The sequence below is a fragment of the Biomphalaria glabrata genome, chromosome 8 (genome assembly GCF_947242115.1).
Source record: "Biomphalaria glabrata chromosome 8, xgBioGlab47.1, whole genome shotgun sequence".
NCBI classification, from domain to species: Eukaryota; Metazoa; Mollusca; class Gastropoda; family Planorbidae; genus Biomphalaria; species Biomphalaria glabrata.
Window position 1 is genome coordinate 8,526,836 of NC_074718.1, and position 22,539 is coordinate 8,549,374.

Below are 22,539 nucleotides of genomic sequence, written 5' to 3' on the forward strand. Positions count from 1 at the left end.
CAATGTTTTTCATTGCAGTTCTAAAATTATTATTTTTTTCACGATATTTTTAAAAAATCTCTTTATTATTATAAATGGAAATAACTTGTCAACTTGAGTTGCATTTAAGCACGTTCTAAAAAAAAAAATGTTAAAAATATCTAATAGGAATATTAAAACTTTTTTTAAAAAATTGAATACTAGAACAAAATTCTTTGAATAATATTCTAACCAATATGTTGATTAGCTCATAGTCATATATTGATTCAACATCTTTTTTTTTTATTATTTTAGAAATATTAAGTATTAAAATTATTTTTTAATAAGTAACACAAAATTGTTTTGTTTATTTTTTTTGTTTACTTATTGGAAAGTTAATATTTAAAATTGTTTTGTTTTTTTCTATAAAGTTAAAGAAATGTTCCTTTGGCTATTTAGCTAATGTTTAGAAAAGAAATACAGAAGTTGTTGGGAAAGATATCCCAGTCCTTGACTTCACTAATCCACTTAACTTTTTTTTTCCAGTCATCCACTGGTAGTGAAATTGTTCCAACTTAAAGGATCTGATCCAGAATTGGCAACACTCCTTGCAGAACAGGTAATGTTGTATGTACTGTTAATTATTAAGCAAATAAAACATGGGAAATGACAAAGTGTGTTAGTAAACACAGCAATATGTTAGCTCACTGCTGCCCTAACCCATTCATTTTAAATATTGATAAATACAAGAAATGTATACAGTTTTGATATTGGAGATAAATACTGTTGTAACTCCAGTGGTGAAATGTATACAGTTTTGATATTGGAGATAAATACTGTTGTAACTCCAGTGGTGAAATGTATACAGTTTTGATATTGGAGATAAATACTGTTGTAACTCCAGTGGTGAAATGTATACAGTTTTGATATTGGAGATAAATACTGTTGTAACTCATGTGGTGGACAATAGGGTTAATGTGTGTGTGACCTACTGACACACGTGACTCAGGAAAATCACACAGGTTGACGGCTGTCAATGGACAAGGGACAGTACTGCTAATACAAGGAAATATGACCCGTGTTATGGTCATGTGATCAAAAGCCTTCACAGGCGAGAGACTTTATAAGAAAGGACAGTGCAGTCCAGGACAGCAAGGCAGTAAGGACTGTGCTGTACAAAGTGAATCCTTGAAAATGTAGCTGTATGAGTTCAGGAGAAGAGAGAGAGACTTGTAGTGTTTAGTAGGTAGTTCTATTAAGTGCAAGAAAGCATTGGAAGTTATTGAGGCCAATATATTGTGTTGTAGTGGCCGTTGATGCATGTAGTTTATTAAACTGCCACATTGTTATTTGAAACTCTTGTTGTCAAGTTCTTGCATTAGCTGTGCTGTGTTTGCAGAAGGCCTGGTAGAGAAGATGGTAACAATACATAGCATGTGATAAACTAAAGTTTAAGTTTATATCTGTGCATAATTCTAAACTTTTTCTTCTCATAGTTCTTTTGGTCAATTCAGACTTATTCTTTACTGAGACTTTTTTGTACAATACCTCTATTAAACTCGTAACTTCGTATCTGGTGGGTGGTTGTAACTTGGACACAGATTGAGATTTTGAAAATGGCTCTAAGAATTTTCCTAGAAATTTGACAGAATGATAGAATAACTAGCTCTTTGACCACACTGGTAAAACTCTAGTTTAACTGTTATAATTTTTCAGATTATAAAAAAAAAATAAACTCATATTTAAAGAATAAAAATAATATTTATTTTGAACAGAGTATAGGTCTTCGGGTATTTCCACATTCCTTAAAGAGTTTATTAAATAAATGTTCAGGAAAATTTTTGTACATCGTCTTCTAAGTCAAGATCTAAAGGCCTATCATGAAATTCTTTTTCTGGCAAAAAGGGGGAATGGGACGAGTAAAAATGTTCAATTGTTGTTTTTTAATCTAACATTCATTACTTATTAAAAAGTAAAATCGCTCTTATAAGTTGCATAAAGAAGATATTATCTTTTTTTTTTTTTTTTAATTAAATGTGCAATATTTTTCTTATTTCTTTTTATTAATTATTATAGTGAAATTGTTTAAAAATTAGTTTTGTGTTCATGCATATTGAGAATACCTGTTATATGGGATTCATCCCATTGTCAATATCAATTGTAAGGGCTCAATCTTAATTGTATATGCCACATATGAAAGTCATGGTTCTGTTGTCTCTGTACTCTGCATGGGTTCTGTGACTACATCATGTCTGCACACTGTTGGCATGGCGAAATCAGTTTTTCTAGATCTAGAAACTTTGTAAATAATGACCTCTCATAGACCAGCAAATATTCTAGACATTAGCTGATACTCATAATACAGTTGGTGGTAATCTTTAAAACGTGGGGGAACATCGCATTAGGTGTCAAACCCCATTTTATTATAGTAAAGTGCTGTATATTCTAATAGGAATATTCTAAACAAAAAAAAAAGCATCATATCTCAATTTTATATTGGCTCTTTTCTGGCTGTCTGGTTTCACTTGGACATGTCTGATGTGATAGTTATCTCCCTTGCATCACTCTTGTAAAGTTTCAACCTTCCAGTAAATCTCTAGTGCTGGATAGATTTTCATGCAGTTCTTTTTTAATTCCTGCACAATTTATGTTTTCAAGATCAAAATAAGTTTGAGGTTCTTAATGATTCTGTACTAGAGCTATACTGTTTAATGACAAACTGATTCCTTACAAGAACTACAGTGTTTAAATGACAAAATGATTCCTTACTAGAACTATACTGTTTAATGACAAACTTCTAGTTGTTAATAAGACACAGCCTTGTGAGTCTTAAGGAAGGATGGGAGAGTGCTGGGGTGGGCTGGGTGTCTAAATTGGCATGGGCATTTCTATACAATCCAGCCCCACAAATTGTATATCATATGATGGACATCCAAATCTAGGTCTACCTGTCCTCAAAACCATTAAGCTAAGTTGGATAGTGTTTCAATATAACTATACACATGCTCCAATCTTTATAAGAAATAGAGGCCTTATGTTTCTTTTTAATCGCTAAGCGTGTAGGTCATAAAAGGATGAAGCCCATTAATAGCACTGTCTATGAATGTAGGCTATTACATTATTTCTGAAAATATGATTAAATTAGTATTATACTGAAGAGTCTGTAAAAGTTTTTTTTAGCATGAGGCGCAGAGGGCCCTTTTTTTTATAAGAGAATACTATAAAACCTTTAACAATTTAATACATGCTATAGTGGTATCCATGAGGCCCAACGTTTGGATAGTAGCCCACAGGGCATTTCCCTGAATGCCCACATAGCCAGTCCCCCCTGGAGAGTGTGTCATCCCCTATTAAAGACTATTAGATACATATTCATGAAACGTTTAAATATTTAAGTATTTTTTGAGTATTTAAATAAGATATCTAAACATAAAAAAAATATTATAATTACAAAACTGTTAAGTATCTCTGCTTCTTGGAATATCTCTCTTCTAATAAGTAAATGTTAATTGTGTTTATTCTTGAATTGTCTAAACAAGTTTTTAGATGTAGTTCTAGTATTCAAATCAAACATAAAAGATTACTTATCAGACAGCAAAAAATACAATACTGGCATCTCTCACACACTGGCTTGAAAATGAATCCACAGCGTATGTGAGACTTGTGTATGAGTCATGACAAATGATTCCATCCACTTCAATGTACTTCAGAAATACAGGAAATAATTCATGCAAAGATACAACTGTGTTGGGAAATGTTTTCAATCTTATTTCACAATTGAAACATGGGAGAGGACCAAATAACTGGAGAGCCATTTTTGAAAAAAAGAAAGTTTCAAAGAACAGAATTAGTGAAGGGTCTCAAAGAACAAGACAGCTCTTCAGAATTAGTGAAGGGTCTCAAAGAACAAGACAGCTCTTCAGAATTAGTGAGGGTCTCAAAGAACAAGACAGCTCTTCAGAATTAGTGAGGGTCTCAAAGAACAAGACAGCTCTTCAGAATTAGTGAGGGTCTCAAAGAACAAGACAGCTCTTCAGAATTAGTGAGGGTCTCAAAGAACAAGACAGCTCTGCGGAATAAGGGAATCGAAGAACAGGAGTGCGCTCCAAAATTAGATAAAGTATTCAAAGACTCAAAAAACAAGACAGCTCCCCAGAATTAGTGAGGGGTTTAAAGAACAGGACAGCTTCCCAGAATTAGTGAGGGGTTTAAAGAACAGCACAGCTCTCCAGAATTAGTTAGGGGTTTCAAGAACAGGACAGCTCTCCAGAATTAGTTAGGGGTTTCAAGAACAGGACAGCTCTCCAGAATTAATGAAGGGTTTCAAGAACAGGACAGCTCTCCCTACTTTAGTGAGCAGTTCAAAAAACAGAAGTCTCCTTTTTAGTGTTTTAGTTTCTTTTTATTATTATTATTTTTTTAAAAATTCATTTTCAATAGTGGAATGCACAAATGTTAGAAATACTTTAAGACTCAGAACCAGTTGTGTATTACACTTGCTCCACAGGTCGATAACATTTTTTTTTTACTCCCTGTGTACTGAGTGTCATCTATTTACATTAGCTGCCTTCTAGTCTTTATGTTATTGTCATAAAATGAGACATAGTTCTCTCAGAGTCACCAGAAATCACACTGCCTGTTATGTACAAGTTAAAAACAAAATAAAGCATATAGGTCTAGTCTCTTAGGAGGGTGCCGGATACTTCGTAATACTTTAAATATGTTCTCGAGTAAGTGGTTAGCAGTGTGGTACAGTCTGCCACTTATTTGACATGCTCTGCCCAATTCGGAGTTACAAAAAAAAAAAAGCTTACATCTGAAACTACGTAAAACTTGTGCTGCTGAGAACTGAAGGGGGTGTTTGTGAGACACGGCAGATGCAAAATTGAATGTACCCTGACATACCGCTTGTGGCCATCCGTTAGAACTTCTGAACCTTTGTGAAGTTGTTAAAGGTGATTCATTGTCCCATGTCTCAACTCTTCTATGTCCTGGCTGTCCACCATGAAGTAGAAGCGCTCAGAGATCCCAGAAGTGTTTTACCAACCTACATTTCCTGAATTAGTGTTAGACCTATCAGTCGCGATCTAAGAGTCGAATCGAAATTCCTTTATGGGTAAAATATTTCAGTGAAGCTCCAGTACCCTTGTGCAGACCTGCAGCTGTACCTAGGAAAGAGATTTCAATGAAGCTCTAGTACCTTTGTGCAGACCTGCAGCTGTACCTAGGAAAGAGATTTCAATGAAGCTCTAGTACCTTTGTGCAGATCTGCAGCTGTACCTAGGAAAGAGATTTCAATAAAGCTCTAGTACCTTTGTGCAGACCTGTAGCTGTACCTAGGAAGGAGATTTCAATGAAGCTCTAGTACCTTTGTGCAGACCTGTAGCTGTACCTAGGAAGGAGATTTCAATGAAGCTCTAGTACCTTTGTGCAGACCTGTAGCTGTATCTAGGAAAGAGATTTCAATGAAGCTCTAGTACCCTTTGTGCAGACCTGCAGCTGTACCTAGGAAAGAGATTTCAATGAAGCTCTAGTACCCTTTGTGCAGACCTGTAGCTGTACCTAGGAAGGAGATTTCAATGAAGCTCTAGTACCTTTGTGCAGACCTGTAGCTGTACCTAGGAAGGAGATTTTGAATCAAGCTCTAGTACCTTTGTGCAGACCTGTAGCTGTACCTAGGAAAGAGATTTCAATGAAGCTCTAGTACCTTTGTGCAGACCTGTAGCTGTACCTAGGAAGGAGATTTCAATGAAGCTCTAGTACCTTTGTGCAGACCTGTAGCTGTATCTAGGAAAGAGATTTCAATGAAGCTCTAGTACCTTTGTGCAGACCTGTAGCTGTACCTAGGAAGGAGATTTCAATGAAGCTCTAGTACCTTTGTGCAGACCTGTAGCTGTACCTAGGAAGGAGATTTCAATGAAGCTCTAGTACCTTTGTGCAGACCTGTAGCTGTATCTAGGAAAGAGATTTCAATGAAGCTCTAGTACCTTTGTGCAGACCTGTAGCTGTACCTAGGAAGGAGATTTCAATGAAGCTCTAGTACCTTTGTGCAGACCTGTAGCTGTATCTAGGAAAGAGATTTCAATGAAGCTCTAGTACCCTTTGTGCAGACCTGCAGCTGTACCTAGGAAAGAGATTTCAATGAAGCTCTAGTACCCTTTGTGCAGACCTGCAGCTGTACCTAGGAAAGAGATTTAAATGAAGCTCTAGTACCCTTTGTGCAGACCTGCAGCTGTACCTAGGAAAGAGATTTCAATGAAGCTCTAGTACCTTTGTGCAGACCCGAAGTTGTACCTTTCCAACATTTTTACTATAAACGAGTTCCCGTAACTGTGTTATTGCTATAAAGAATGCAAATAGTTAGAATGCATGTCTGGTAAGAACTATTTAATGAATTTCTATTTATAGCATCGCATCACTTTAATGTAATGTTTTTCCTTACTGCATCTGCTGTTTTATCTGTATCTGTAGATCTAAGAATAGTTGTTAAGATGGGAATACAGAATACTACAGTTGCCCTTTAAACCAATTGCTTTTAACTGGACTAGATTGGTCTCTTGACATAAGCCTTATTTATGGTAGATATTGATGAGAACAGTTCTAGCTCATGGTGTTAGTGTGGTTTGACTAGTTGTAATCTTATTTCGAGGATTTCGTTCTTAACTGTTGGTTTGTCCACAGTCACGACCTGGCCTTGCTGTTCTCGTTACAAAACTCACTCCCTCTGTATACATTGTGTACGTTATTTCTCCCACTTCCCAGTCTCGGGTCTAGTTGAAATTTAGCACAATTATTTTTAGTCGTTGACAACACACGAATAAAAATAATTAAAAAAAAAACTAGTGGTAATTAATCAGTTTTGCTTGATGTAGAAAAAGGGGGTTAAACCTTGCAATATTGAGAGATATGGCAGTGATTTTTGCGGTTCTTGCCCTTCGGTAACCTTTTTTTTTTGATTTGCTTTTAGTGTTGATAGTTTGTTTACATCTTGGCCATGTCATGCTTTTGGTTTAAGTATTATAGTAGGTAGAAATGATGGACTGGAGAAACAAAAGGGGCTGGGAAGTGCTGTGAATATTTAACATCAATTGAAATGCCAGATGTGGTGCGTATGCTAGAAAACTTGGCCCCAGTTGTGAATATCAAATTTTTCACACGAATTTCTATTTAGTTTAGTCGCGGATACAGTGGGATTTCAAAACTTGGGGATGATTTGTATATTCCTTTTGTGACACCTCATTTCTAGCGTGTTGCTACTTACTATTGTGACTTAGTCACTGCGAAGCATTTTTAGGGTGCGCTCCTGAGTCCACTCAACTGTATTGGGTACCTTATATACGTCGAGAAAGTAAACGCGGTTTGACATTGTGCTGGCCACACGACACCCTCGTTCACCGTCAGCAACAGTACCGATGAGAGTGACGTTATCTGCCTTAGTAGGTCGTAAGCTCTGAAAGTGGTACATTTACTTAAGACTTACTTAACATACTGTTGAAAGCGAGGCGTTGTACATGGTCGTGTCATTATAGTTTGTCATATGCAATTACTTGTCTAGAACTGACGCAGATGTGGTCGGGGCGTGGTGGTAGGTATGGCAGTCCTGTCACTAGTGACAAAATCCACATTGGGGGAGGGGGAGTTCACCTTGCAGTCACCTTTCACAATACAATCACTGTTACGTTGTTTTGGGCTGACGACCTCAGTTCGTCTGCTAGTAGTCTCTCTCGCCCTCTTCTTTTATGCTCTCGCCTTTACATATATATGTGCTAGATCTAGATGGCGTATTTGTAGCTTTAGCGCAATTAAAAACTCAGCTGCTTCAGCGGAAGTGGCTAGAGCGAGTTAGAAAGGAAGTGTCGCTCACCTGACTTCGTCACAAGGAGTCTCAAAGCAGACGATGATCTTGCGCTTGAGTGGGCACATTCCGCGTGCCGTCAGTTCACTCCTGGCTCCACGTCTGTGTGGTTGGTAAAAACAACATAGTTACCACGTGATTTATTTCATGTGTACTTTTTTTTTTTGGTTGCTGCAAATTTTTTTTTAAAGGTTACTTTTAACACTGAACACAATGAAATCAACAATGTTATTGGACTACACAGCCCTACCATTATGTGTGTACACGTCACGGTGTATGTGTGCGCTTGTTATCTTAACCAATCATGTTATCGCAAATATCTTGTCGATGTGTTGTTGACGTCTAGTCCTGCTTTAATCTTTTTTTTTTGTCCACATATAATCATGATTAGTTCAACTTTAAATATATCTTTTTGGACTTATCCCAGATTTAAAGTATTAGTTTAATAGCTGTTTTTTTTTTTTGTTTCTTTAAAGTGAGAATTAAGTTAAACTATATTAAAGCATTTATCAGTTTCAAAGAAGTCTTGAACCCACGCACCTAGCTAATGCGCTCTTCATTAGGTCAGAAACCAATTTTTTTTTTTTTTACAAAGCTTGTATATAATCTGAATTAAAAAAAAAAAAAGTATCACCAGACCCGCTGTTCTGGAGCTGCTTGGTCATTTTCTTGTACGCTATGTGCTTCAGATTCATTGTGAAGTGTTCATAGTATACAAAGTGTGTGTGGGGGGGGGGGGGGCTGAGTGGTAAAGTGGTCCCGGTTTCGAATCAAGGTAAACACTGTGATTTTTTTTTTAATTTCGGTCGTTGTGCTGGCCGCATAACGCCCTCGTTAACCGTCTGCCATAGAAACAACTTTTATATCATCCCCCTATAGATCGCAGGGTCTGAAAGGGGAAGTTTTTAAAACCTTATTATACAAAGTGTTCAGATATAGTAACGTGTTTTAAGTTATACAACTATAAGTGTTCATAGGATATAAAGTGTTCAGATGATAGTTGTGTTGAATAGCTTCCCTGTTCTGTTTTACTGCTGTAATTAACAGCATTCTCTTTTAGACGGGTAATTAAATAGTACAGCTATTTTAAAAACTCTCTGTGAGAGAAATTATGTATGCGAAGTGTATAGATTATTACTGTGCATTGGATAAGTGTACCAGTAACCTTGGAATGTGCCCCCCACTTCTCTCCGATAAAAGTCTATAATCTAAGGGTTATATGTAAAAACAAGCAACTAGAACTCTCTGATACTATTGTGTTGGTATAGACGGGACCAGTGAAGAGAACCGACGTGTACGTCTTATCTTGAATGTTAGTTGGACTTATATCTACACCACTCTTCTCCCATATTCTGTACTCCCCCCCCCCCGGGGGGTGGGGGTCTCTCACCCCCTTCGCTAATATGTGTCTCTCAGGTGAGTGCAGAAATTCAGTTCGGTCATGCCTCGGCGAGGCTTAGGTTCACTAACTGTTTGGTCAAAAGCCTCGAACAGATGTTGGGTATTCTATGGAATGCCACACGGCTTTCTGTGTGTGTGTGTATTTTGTTTAGGGTTAAGGTCAGTTTTGAAGAGTTTATATTGTATTATACCCAAGGAACGAAGTTTTACAACAGTCCATTTTAAAAAAACAAAACAAGAAGCAAAATAAATTTTAAAAGTACCGTTCTTGAAAAACAAAACAAAGTTTAGAGAAAAACTTACAGCCATATATCTCAATTCTCTAACATTTGTTTCCTTTTTATATCAAACGAAATTACCGTTTATTGAGTTAATGTTTTGTTAGGGCCAGTGACTATTTGTGCTAAGTTTCAACTTGACCCGAGATTTGGGAAGTGGGAGGTAAACGTGAAAAACGTTGTACCATTCAGGCTGATGGACGGGAGTTGATAACAAGCACAATTTTAACAAAAAATCCTTTTTAAAATAAAGGATTACATAAGGGGAAGAACTCCGCACTTACAACTATTTCTCTTAAGTACAGAAGTTATTTCCTTTTTCCATATTAAACTAGATAATTAATTACCAATAATTTATCGACTAATTTGTTAATTTTTTAAAAATTGATTCATGTTTTGTTAGGTAAGATAATTGTTTAAAGTCTCAACTTGATCCGAGAAAGGGTGTGGGAGAAATAACGTGTACAATTATTTAAGGAGACAAAACCCCACACATTTAACCATATCTGTGAATCCTGCAGGATTAATGTCCCTTTTTGGTATAAAACAAAATAAATTATAAGCAATAATTAAATGACTAATTGCTTTATTTATTTATTCACGTATTGTCTAAGGTTCGACGCCAATGAAAAAAAAAATTGAGAAAAAGTTTCAACCTGATCCGATAATCTGTGTATAAGAACGTGTACAAAGTTTTTAACCAGACAGTCTGAGTGAGTTGATATAAGCTTTGTAAAAAAAAAAAAAACTCTAAGAAAAGGACTTAATGCATTCCATCAGCTATCAGAATTTCTTTGAAAATGTATTTAATAATCGTTTCACTAGATAAGTCCTGTGTTGTTTGCCCAGTATCTGCCCATTGTCTCAATGATCTAGGCAAGGCATTGCATCACAATGTTATCGTGTTATATATGTCCGTACGTGTCTGGGTTAGTCCCGAGTTACAGTCATTAGATAGGGACTTTGAAGTCAGTGTATTCGGTCAGGGGCGTATTCGATGTTAAAGGAATGAAGAATTGTATCATTGGCCTCCTTCAGTCGTGAAACGACTGTGGTTCATCTCGAACACTTTTTCATATGGCTGTGGAGCCCTATTTTGGAGAGACTTTCGCCTTGGTGGTAGAGGAGCTGAACATTTTCCGTGTGGCACGCTTTTCCTCAAGCATCGAGGCCCATGTTTTCTCGCTGTCTGTAGCTTTCTTGGTCACCGTCTCTCTCCAACTAGTGCGTTCTAAGGCTGTGTCTTCCCAATGTTCAGTATCAATGTTTACTGTTTTTAAATCCCTTTTGATCACATCAACGTAACGGAGGTGGGGGGGCGACCAGTTTTTCTTGAGCCAGACGCAAGTTGCTCGTACAGAATGATTTTCGGGATGCGATTGAATAAAGGTGTTGACTGTTTTAAGTTGGTTCTCCAAGCATTTGCTTTTGTGTGTGTGTGTGTTAGATTTCATTCTAAAATAAATAACCAATTTTGTTAACAGTAATTGTTGACACTGTCTGTTATCCTCAAACAATCTCTGTTTTCTTTTGTTTTGTTAACCCACTCATTCATTTTTGGAGACGCGGTGGTTGAGAGGTAAAGTGCAAGGCCACTCGGCTTTAATTGGTACCTGACATTAGTTGGAGGAAAGTAAAGGCCACATGACATACTCGTTAACTGTAGGCCACAGAAACAGATGACCTTTGTATCATCTGCCCTATAGTCCACAAGGTCTGAAAGGGGAACTTTACATTCAGTTTTACAAATTCAAATGTTCTAAATATTAAGTAGGTACTAGCCTATAAAAAAAAAATTAAGTGCCTCAAATTAAAATCAGACTATGGTTAGAGTACCGAAGTTGAAAGTTATTTTTTTAGAATCCCAACATTTGAAACTGACAGATGAACGTGTGAAATACATCCAAATACAAGCAATGTAAGAGGATTCGTGTTGCTGGTACAGACTTCAAAGTTGGCAACAGTGATGGCTATGTGAATGTAACAGGACTATCTGTTGCACCAATACAGTTAGAAATCATCTGCTAAGTCTAGGGATGTACTATCAACTAGTATCAACTGAACTGGATAGAGACATCCCACTAGTTGATAGACTTGTGTCTGTGGATGATACGTGTCCTGTTAATGTGGGGGACTTGTGAATCACGCATGATATTTCTCTTAGGCAGACTTGGAGTGAAAAAAAGTAGCAGTCTGTATATAGGATTTACAAATCACTTGTGTACACGTTTTCCTAAGGGAGAGAAGGGGGGGGGGCATATCGTTGCTTCTATGCATTAATCGTTAGTGCATTCTCGGGTTATTTGAATCATTCATTAATCTTTCATTGGTGTACTAGTGATATAAGCCTAAACTCTCTTCTGATTTACCTGTGCTGTAAGCCCATATATATATATATATATATATATATATATATATATATATATATAATTATTTTTTTTTACTAATGCCTTAAGCCCATGTAGTTTTCAAATGTACAAGTGCTTTAATCTATACACTTTCCATTGGTACAAATGCTATAAGCCCATACACTGTTCATATGTACAAATGTTGTAAGCCCATAAACTTTGCATTGGTACCAATGCTATAAGCCCATACACTGTTCATATGTATGCCGTAAGCCTATCAACTTTCCATTGGTACAAATGCTGTAAGCTCATAACTTTCTTTTGGTACAAATATTATAAGCTCATACACTTTCCATATGCGTTATGTAAGCCCATACACTTTCCATTGGTAGAAAATGCTGTATGCCCATACACTTCATAAGTTCATATGTACAAAAGCTGTAAGGCCTTACTTTTGTTATGCGTACTATTGATGTGAGCCCATGACACTTCCGATGTACTGTTGTCATGTCCCCATATACTTCAACGTTTGGGGTTAGGTGGTGACTGAACAGATTGTCTAAACTGATCTTTGTCCGAGTTGGATTTGTCACCACATCCATGTGAGGAAAGTCAAAGTGGTTGACCATTGTGCTGAGCACACGACCACTTTGACTACAATTGACAGTAATACAAGTATTCTGTAGTTTGGCCTGATACCATCCATGAATGACCATACCTTAGAGAATCTTTTCACTAGAACTACAACAGGTTCCATATTGTTTTGTTGTCCTTTATGTTTTGTTTCAATGTGGAATTTCTTTAAAAACGTTGCTGCTTGTGTTAAAGAAGGTATTTGTTCTTCTTACACAACATCTCACGTCTGTGTGTGTGTGTATTCAGTGGAGCGTGTCTATTAAGAGGACTTGTTCTTCCCCCTCAAGTGAATGTCTGGGAGGACAAATAACTCATTATGTCTTCTACCTACCTTCCCACAACCTGGACGTCAGGGCCCCAGTGATGAATGTCTGCGTACAACCTCGCGTTTGTTCGTTTGCTTGACTTTGGTAGAATGGTGACTTACCTTCCCCTGGGCCTCGGTGAATTACCTTCCCCTGGGCGTCGGTGAATAGCGCAGGACTTAATTCTAATCATTGTAGTTACCAATGATAGTAAACGTCACTGCTCGATGGCTAGATGAAATACTAATGCAATGCTGTTGGTATTAAACGGAGTGCCCCCCCCCACCACCACGTGACATCGTGTACCTCTCCATTGCCCTTTTCAGATGTTACGTGGAAAAAACAAACACACAAGCTGGGTGCTGTATGAAGTGATACGCTTTTATTACACATGATCTAATAGGCTGAGACGTTGTCTCTACCACCCATTCATGTGTGAGAAACACGGCAGCCTCGTTTTCGTATCGCGTCACGAGTTGTAAACGGATGACAAGAAAAGTTGACCATATTTTATGTTTCGTTGAACTTGATTGATCACATGATTGATCACATGACTGATACCTTTTGTCTGCGTGTGTGTTGACAAACATAACGTGGAATGTTAGTGCTAATCACGGACGACTTGTATCCTTTTCTTTACACGCTCAGCGTTTAATTTATAGCTCCACCGGTGTCCTGGCGTAGGACAAATTCAAGCTCTTCTCAAGTAGCAAATTCTTATTTTATTGCACATTTAATCCCAAGCTTGCTTGCTATCCATATATTTCAAACAAAAACAAAGCTCAACTACTTGTTTTCCAACATGGAACGGTTGCAGACGTGTTTTCCCGGTAGTGAAAATAAAAAACCCAGATGTAGATGAAGTGGAAAATACCCACTTTACACACTGATCGAAGTTGAACGGATTAAAAGCGAAATGAATTCGAAGAAGTGCGTCACGTGACTTGGGGTTTCACCTTGCTGTGAAGGAGAGTCATGTGTGCAGCCATTTGTTTTGTAAGGGGCGAGATTCTCCACTGCTCTCCACGCTCCATTGCTTCCGACATCTGTATGGGGGAGGGGGGGGGGCCAGAATGCAAACACTAATGCCCCTCCTCACGCCCAGAACCCTATTAAAGGTCATTCAAGTTGTATTACTTCACAAAGAGATGTCCCATTTAGTTTATAAGTAGTTTCTTGACAATTAATCAGTCATTGATTCTTACATATGTGAACTTTCTTTTTTTCCCAGCTGTATGACAATGCTATGATTAATGCTGGACTCATTGATGACCCAAGGTTAGGAATGTCAAGACTCCAGTCACTGTTAGAAAGAGCTTTCGCCAAGATTTAGTCACATTGTGACAAGGAACATGATCAGGGGATGGGGGGGGATTTCATTGTCATTATTTTTGTGTCACTTTTGTTAAAGGTCATGATCATTTGAAATGTTTGTTTGTTTTTTTCAATTATTATTTATAGAAATGTACTAAATGTAGTTGTTTAATAAAAGTGATTCATGGACATTTTTAAAAAATATTTGTTTAAATTCTTGTTAATATTTTAGAATTGAGACTTCGGACTACACATGTGAATGAGCGATACACTATTCAACTGTCACCTCAAAAAAAAAATGGGGGGGTTTATCTTGAAAATTCACTAGTTTGAAACAACTTTCAGGAAATCTACATCTAGGGATTACACACATCGAAACATCAGAATTGACCTACGCCTGAAATTATTTTGTAAACAAAAGGAATGCCAACTAAGAACTAGATTCTGAAGAGTTTTTAGTATGGTTTGTTTCAATCCATTTTGACATTCGTGTCAAAGATGTTAAATAAATTAATAAAACTAGTCGACCGGCGGCGTATCATACACCGCTATTTTGCAGGGCCAACCTTAGGCCACTGCAACCGCAGTGGGCCCAGCACATTTATAGGACATGCGCTAATTTTAGGTGTATAAATTATTAAATTAAACCATTTTATAACTTATAACAGATTTCCCATGGCCTCCTGTCAGGAGGTCCTGGAAATCTTCTGAATTTGCAAAATATACGAAAAAGTCCTGAAAATATCAGGAAATTATTAAAATCTTTTGAAAACTCATACAAATCTCCTGAAATATACAGACGAAAATTCTATTTTTTTCGCTCTTAAATTAATTAGGTTAACTCCCTCCGTCCGAGTTGCAAAAATAAAAGAGTGATCTTTCCATTGTGTCCAAACTGTCGCTTCGATAGTTACTACGGAGTAGATTACCCCCCCCCCCCTTTTTTTAACGTGAGGTAGAGATAAAAACAAAAGAGTGATATTGCAACGGTCCTGCCCTGCTATTTTGTGACTACGTGTTCACCCCCCACCCCTCTTGTTTTCTCGTGAACTATCCGCAGAGTGATCTTTCCTTTACTCCTTAGTACTTGACAAAACTCTTCAGGGAAGAAGATAATTATATTATATAGATATGTAGATTTAAGACTATATTTGATATATTAGAGCAGCAGTTCTCAACCTTTTAAGCTCGGCGACCCCTTTTTACAATCCCCCACTCTGCCGTGACCCACACACACACACACAAAGCACATACAGAAATAGAAGAGTAGACAATAACAATCCCCTGGAAAATCGTCAATGGACCCCCAAGGGGGTCGCGACCCACAGGTTGAGAACCCCTGTATTAGAGACCCTTGGAGAGCTCCCACAATGGATGCACGAAACACATCTGAAGACCAAAGAAAAGACTTTGTAGAAGAAACAAACACAAACGTAAAGAAAACTTAGTAGACCCCCAGCCAGGCAACAGCAATGCATCAGATATGAAAAAATATTTGCATTACGCAACTGGGTTTGCATAGTCATGTGAAACACTGCACCCATCATTAATAATCAGAAATGAAAACATGGCCATTATTATTATAATATTTGAAATACCTGTATGTTGATTTTTTAAAATATTGAATTACAGTATTTAAAAGTTCTTTTTTTTTGTTTGGGAAAAAAAGGGGGGGGGGGAATAGGGAAAATACCTCAATAAATTTATAGGAATTTCTTTTTTTCATTCATAACTACATGTTGTAAGAATATCTTATCATGAATTAAAATGATTTTCAATTTCTTTATGGCTAATCCACAAGTGTATCTTATCATTTTCAGTAAGCATGATAAACATTAACAAGCAAAATATTTTTTAAATACTTTTTTTCAAAAATCTAACTCATCTAATGGCAAAGAACTCCGCTATTAAAACTTTATCATTAATGCTATTGAACTCCGCTATTAAAACTTTATCATTAATGCTATTTCCCTTATTTGATTTTAAAAAAAAAAATAACTAATTAGTACCGGGGTAATAGCCTGAGGGAGAGATAGTGTTAATTAGTTATGGGGACTAAACCCAACAAATTTAGCCATATCTGTGAATACTGATGGTTTAGTTTCTCTTGTTGGTTATCAAACAAAATAACTAATTACCAGTAACTAATTCATTACTTTTTTTTTTCAAAATTGATACATGCCTTGTCTATAAATAATTGAAATATGTTTCAGCTTGATCCGAAAATGGGTTTGGGAGGAAAAATGTGAACATACTTTTTACCAGACAGAGTGAGTTGATATAAGCTTTGTAAAAAGCTCAATTTATTTCCAAAGTCTCTCAACATTTGAGATTCAAAAAAAAAAAAAAGATGCAAGTAATTATGTATTACCCACTGAAGTTCAATAAAGTGAACTCTCGAAAGATGTAAATGTATGATCGCAGGTTTAAGTAATAACCTCCACTGCTTCAGGATAACAACATCTTTGACTAACACATTAGCTTGACATTGTACAAATGTTCTGTATCCTCATGAAATTGATTTGTTCCCTACAAATGGGATAAGGTCAAATAAAATGATCTGATCATGCTTTTTGTGCTGCTGTGTTCCAATTTCAATAATGACATTTTTAAATTTGACAAAATGCCTGCAATAGATTTAGCGCTGTAGTCTAATTTTATAATCATCTCTTTTTCTCCGTAATTATTTACCACATTCATGTGGAATAAACGCTGGTATTGTCAGTTAGGAGAGAATCTTGTGAAATAATTTATACCAGACATCAGCTAAGTTGCAATGGTTGATTTTCTGGCAATAAACTGCTGATTCAATTGTAACTATTGAACTATCAATTTGGTAAAATGCTTTGGTTATAGACTAATTTTTGTTCCAGGAAATGTTTTCTAATAACACAAAGCAAGTAGATTAACTAATAACAACACTACTACATATAGACATACACAATTCATGATGACCAAAACATTGAAGACTACTGAATGATTTACTTTTAATAACTGTATGAAAAAAAAAAAAATTCCATGTATACACAATCAAAATCAATAATACTAACTACACAGTTCTGTTCAATCCCAATTTGTATGATGGTCTACAACACATTTGTCGTCCCACCATCAGTTGGCCCAATTATCTCAATATCACATAGTACATAAAGAATGCAGACAAAAAAAAAAAAAAAAAAACATTCACAATCGCATACAGTCTAAGAATGCCACACATTCAGTGTTGCAATAAACATTGACCACTAACATGAGAGGAGGGGATAAGTTTACTAGGTAGGAAATACACATCCAGATAAGTAGTGATACATCAAAGTGACTAAACAAAACCACGACAGTGTTTGACTCTAGGCTTTATTCAAGAACACATTGGCCTCGTATGGGGCAAGTACAGCCTTACATTTCTATGTATGCAACAAACAAAATGGACAGCCATTCAATCAAATGATAAGTTATCTATAAAACTATACTGTACAAGGAACATGAAGCTATCTACAACAAAAATGTTATGTAATTACTCGACCGAAAAAAAAAAAAAAAGTTATAATTTACTGATTTAAATGTACTTAACAAGAAAGAAAAATAAAATACAGCATCTTATTAAAAGTATGCAATGCAAAATTTTTGTTCAAAAAAATGTAATTAAATTGTTACCACTTTTTTTGGAATGTTCATGTAATAATTTCATCTAAATTTCTGTAATAATGTTTATGTAAAACATCAAATTACTCTGCCATTTTGAAAAAAAAAAAAAAAAAAAAAAGATCCTTTATCATGCCTACAAATTTGTCAAAAAAAAAAAAAAAAAAAAAAAAAAAAACCTAGCGAATAAACTGGTTAACATGAAAATTGTAGAGTATGCAGTTAAACATTACTTCCTGTTATACATTGACGTAATATATGGGACATAAATAGAAACAAAACACCAGGTTACTTTTTTTTTATAACTTATTTGCGTGGTGTGGGTGTCTTATGGAGACTATGATAAATGACAACTGGTATTCGTGTATGAAAAGTCACTTTCATCACAGATACTGGAATCTTAAAAATCTGTACAATTTCGTAGGAAGAAGAATGGTGGAAATTTTTTGTTTTCTATCCAGGGTTTGGCACATCAAGCCTGTGTCACTTATAAACTTTACCCGAGGGCCTATTTGCTTAATACATAAAATACAACTTCCAAGATACAAAAGCAGACTAGTCATGGTAGCTTTTGATTTTTGTTACTAAAACTTTTTTTTCAATACTTCTAAACAACATGCCAAAAGAAATAAACTAGAAGAAGAAAATATTAAGCACAAAGTCAATTGGTCATAATTGAAAAAAAAAAAATAAGTACCAAATTAAAATGTACAATATTTACTTAAAAGAAAACACTAAATGCATGTTAAATTTTTTGAACTTTTCAATATACCACCATGTTTTTATTTTATTTAAATAGCTAATAGAGAAACCAACACAGCATTGAGAGTTTGTCGTAAATTGAACAGGAAATTTACTTCACAGACAGAATGAGAGCAACGATGAGACCGTATAGACCCAATACCTCAGCGAAAATGAGGATGAGAATCATACCGACGAATAGCCTTGGTTGTTGCGCTGTTCCTCTCACACCAGCATCGCCTACAATCCCAATAGCAAATCCTGCAGCCATACCACTAAGACCTACACTAAGTCCTGCACCCAGATGAAGGAAGCTCCTAAACAGAAAGAATTTTTTTTTTATTACTCTTACAAAATCAGTTGATTGTAATATAAAGAGGATATAAATTAAAAATGTTTGTGAGCAATATCTTGGCATTTACAATGTTTAGTACTGATATTTAAACTTGCTTAAGGATCATACTTAGAAACAGAATTTTATACCATTTCTTAGGGCTATAAGAAAGTGACATTAACATTTCATCTTTATCTGTGACTTGTTTTGTAAGACTGACACAGAAATAGAAAAGTGTGTAGAATAATTAATTATTGAATAATATACTATGTACAGAAATAAGCTTACTTGTAAAGAGTGTAGCCTGTTGCAACTATGTCTTGTGTAATGACGACTGCCACGACAAGACCGTAGATGGCAATGATACCCGCCATGACGACAGGAATAACTGATTTCATGATGAGTTCTGGCTTCATGACTGCCATAGCTGAGATTCCTGTACCTGACTTAGCAGTGCCATAAGCTGCACCCAAAGCTGTCATGAAGAAAAAAATACATACATCAATTGAATTGCTTAGGAAATCTAAAAAACCTTCCGATCTATAGGGCAGATGATGTAAAGGTCATCTGGGGCCTGAAAAATGACCAACCACCTTTTTATTTTACCTAACTTAGGTAGACTCAGGGGCGCCCTTAAAATCCTGAAATCAAAACCACAAGCTTCAGAGATTCAAACTCAGGACCACAGTTCAGAGTGCTTAACCACTCAGCCACTGCACCCCACCTCCCCCAAGATTTATATAGAATATAGGATAGAAACTTTAATTCCTTTGACTTTAAATACCGGTATACTGCTATTTATCTGATTAATACACCTATTTCAGACAGGATTGATTTGATTTGATTTTTTATTTGAGGCACATCGGCACAATTTAGGCCATATCGTGCCTGCAGTCCCTTAAGGATCCCTCTCTCTCTAAACAACAGGGGCCAGATTCTATACAGTCATATCATTAAAATCAAGGTCTATTTTCAGACAGGAAAACTGTTCAATTACAGACTTTGATCTAAGATCAAGACTAGAGTGTAAATCATATAGAAAGACTTAAATTTGAAGCCTAAATAAGTATATAAATATAGATCTAGTATGTAATAAATTAGTAGATCAAGATGCAGACCAAGTTCTAGATATCTAGAAACTAGTCAGTATATCAGTATACACATACACCTACAGCTGTAACTTAGACTACAAGAACCTAGATGTATCATCTATCTATACTATTATATACATTATATTATTATATTTATAATTTATATCCTAACTACACCTATAACTATAGCCATAGCCTACCGCCCTACAGACATAAGACTACTAGAACCTAGATCTATACATCTACATACAAACTTCTAGATACTAAGCTCTATAAACTAGATTATGATATTACTTATTACTATTCTAGAACTCTGGATTCTCAACTAAAACTTAGTGACGCCAGTAAATGAGTAATAATTTAAATTTAAATAATGTAATATCATGAATCATGAGTAAGTCCAAGTGTCAGACTCAAGACAGTCACACTCACAGTGACAGAGACTATTATTATAGATCTACTACTTTTACATACTCATAGATCTAGTCTAGATTCGAATCTATATCTAGACTGTGTCAAGACTAGATCTAGAAATTTCATTGAACTTCTTACTTCACTCATCATTTCATATTAAATTCACTATTTTATAGTTTTAGCAGACAACACAAAATTTGAGACTTACCACAAAATGAAATTGCAGATGTTACACCCATAACTCCAAAGAATGCAGAGTATGGTGGAGCGTTCATATCGTAATCTGCCATTTTTTATTATTGAGCAGGTAAGAAAATAATCTAACTTAAAAGATTTTTAAAATTTCGCAGCTAAGAGCCCTGTGCTACTCCTGAATCCAGCAAGATGGCGAGTGACGTAGTTGTCATATGATCATGTGACTTTCATAAGGAAGTGGCAAAATATTGTTAGACGTTTTTTCATTGGTTTGTGAAAATAATTCTAACTTATCAGAAACTTTCTTATGTAGAAGATGCTTTCGTCATATGCTTCCGGTCATGTTATTAAAACAAAACAACTTCCGTTTTATTTTAGAATGAAAAAAATAATCCTCCTTTTATAAGAATTACCCCCTTGGGCGGCTTGGGCCTTAGGTCATTAGTGCTGAAGTTAACTCGTTCATAGTAATCATAGGTTACTTCTATATAGGACTGTTTTAGGTCTACATTACTCTATATTTTAAATGAATTTTTTTTTTCTAGTTTTTTGTAGATCTAGAGATCTATTATAATTTATAGATCTGTCCTGCTTGGGATATGGATTAGAATTAGTATATGTAGATTGTAGGCCTACTGTACTAGATATAGAATATAGATCTAGATATATTTATTTACCTCAACCTTTACTTTACGCATTGTATGACATGGACATAACCATAAATTAATTAAAGTTGGCCGGTACTCTCTGAAACTAAATCTAGTTTCAAAATTATAAACTAGATCATGATCTAGATCTAGGAGCTTATCAAGTTCACGGAGAAAATTTAAAGACATAAAAAAAAATATTTGTACTATTAAATAGTAAAAAGTATTGGATCAAGATCGAAGCCTTAAAACTAAGCGATTACCGGTGATGAATTTAGTGCAGACTATTTTGATTCCCACTGCAACCAGTATTAAACTTTTTTAGTTGAAATAATTTTACATGATTTCTCTACACTCAAAGTATATTTTAAAAAATCTCAGATGACGTGTACCCCATAAATTAGAAAAAAAATGTGTTTTGTCCTTAGGTTTCTGGTCATATCCTGGTACAGGCCTTTAAAAAAGGCATCTAAATACAGCGTCTTTATTTTTTTTTATTTTTTTTTTTTTGTCTAACATGTCTTCAATGTAGGAGTGCATACATATGTAGCATACGTTTCTATGGAGAATAATAAAGCACCTTGACTGGCATTTCGTGAAGTAATTTTCGAGACTTTCTGCCATCTTTGATAACACCCCCAAAAACACACCCACAAATAAAAGTATTACAAACTTGACCTATCGAAGCAGGCAGTGGCGTAGCTAAGGGGGGGATTTGAAAATCCCCCTCCCCACTTTTAGGGGGTCCCCCAAATGAGTTTTTTTTTATATTAAATATTACGCAAAATGCAGAGGCCCATTATAAAGAGGTCAAGATAACAATTATTGACTTGGGATGAAGAATGTTACGGATTAGAGCAGCCGGCTCCAATGAATCCAATAGTCTTTGATAGGAATTTCTCCCAATGGTCAGGAATAAAGCAGAAACTCTCCGTCCTCTTTTCTGTCTGGATATTCTCTGTGGTCGATAGGTCTACCATTCTGGATTTGGGTAACACCATTTTATCATGCCGACGTACCTCGGATTGCTGGTTTCGGACTTCCAAAAGCGCGCATGTAGGGAAATCTTGTCATAAATATTTAAAAATCAGCATTCCGTGTAAGAACTGTAAAACTCCCTTCCCAGTTGCGCGAACTGAAAGTGTGCCCGACCCCCGGGCCATGCGCGATGGATTTTCTGGACTGGAAAGGTTGGTTGTCTTGAATTTCCAATCCAAAGACTTGGAGACAATACATTGATCAAAAACTCGCTGTACACCGAGGTAAAATCCGATAGAGTTAAAATTTACTCTTCATTATTGATGCTCCATTCCACAGACGTTTTCACCAGGGCACCATAAAATCGAGAGTATTTTAGCATGAATGAAATTACTGTCACAGACA

General features: G+C 35.9%; 2 protein-coding genes across 2 annotated transcripts in view; one reads left to right on the forward strand and one right to left on the reverse strand.

Annotated features, from left to right (window-relative positions):
* The window catches only part of LOC106064383 (heat shock protein 75 kDa, mitochondrial-like), a 29,799-nt gene extending 15,502 nt beyond the window's left edge, over positions 1 to 14,297 (forward strand). Inside the window, exons 17-18 of the mRNA XM_056038510.1 lie at positions 505 to 577; positions 14,013 to 14,297. Of these exons, the coding sequence (XP_055894485.1) occupies positions 505 to 577; positions 14,013 to 14,114 (175 nt within the window). The 3' untranslated portion in view covers positions 14,115 to 14,297. The remainder of the gene's footprint in view (positions 1 to 504; positions 578 to 14,012) is intronic.
* A 2,771-nt stretch (positions 14,298 to 17,068) lies between these two features.
* Positions 17,069 to 20,731, reverse strand: LOC106064384 (V-type proton ATPase 16 kDa proteolipid subunit c-like). Its single transcript, XM_013222939.2, has 3 exons — positions 20,523 to 20,731; positions 19,098 to 19,284; positions 17,069 to 18,792 (listed from the first exon to the last, which is right to left on the reverse strand). Exons 1-3 carry the CDS (start codon positions 20,602 to 20,604, stop codon positions 18,588 to 18,590), a joined length of 474 nt encoding a protein of 157 aa, XP_013078393.1. The 5' UTR covers positions 20,605 to 20,731; the 3' UTR covers positions 17,069 to 18,587.
* Between the last annotated feature and the right edge of the window lie 1,808 nt (positions 20,732 to 22,539).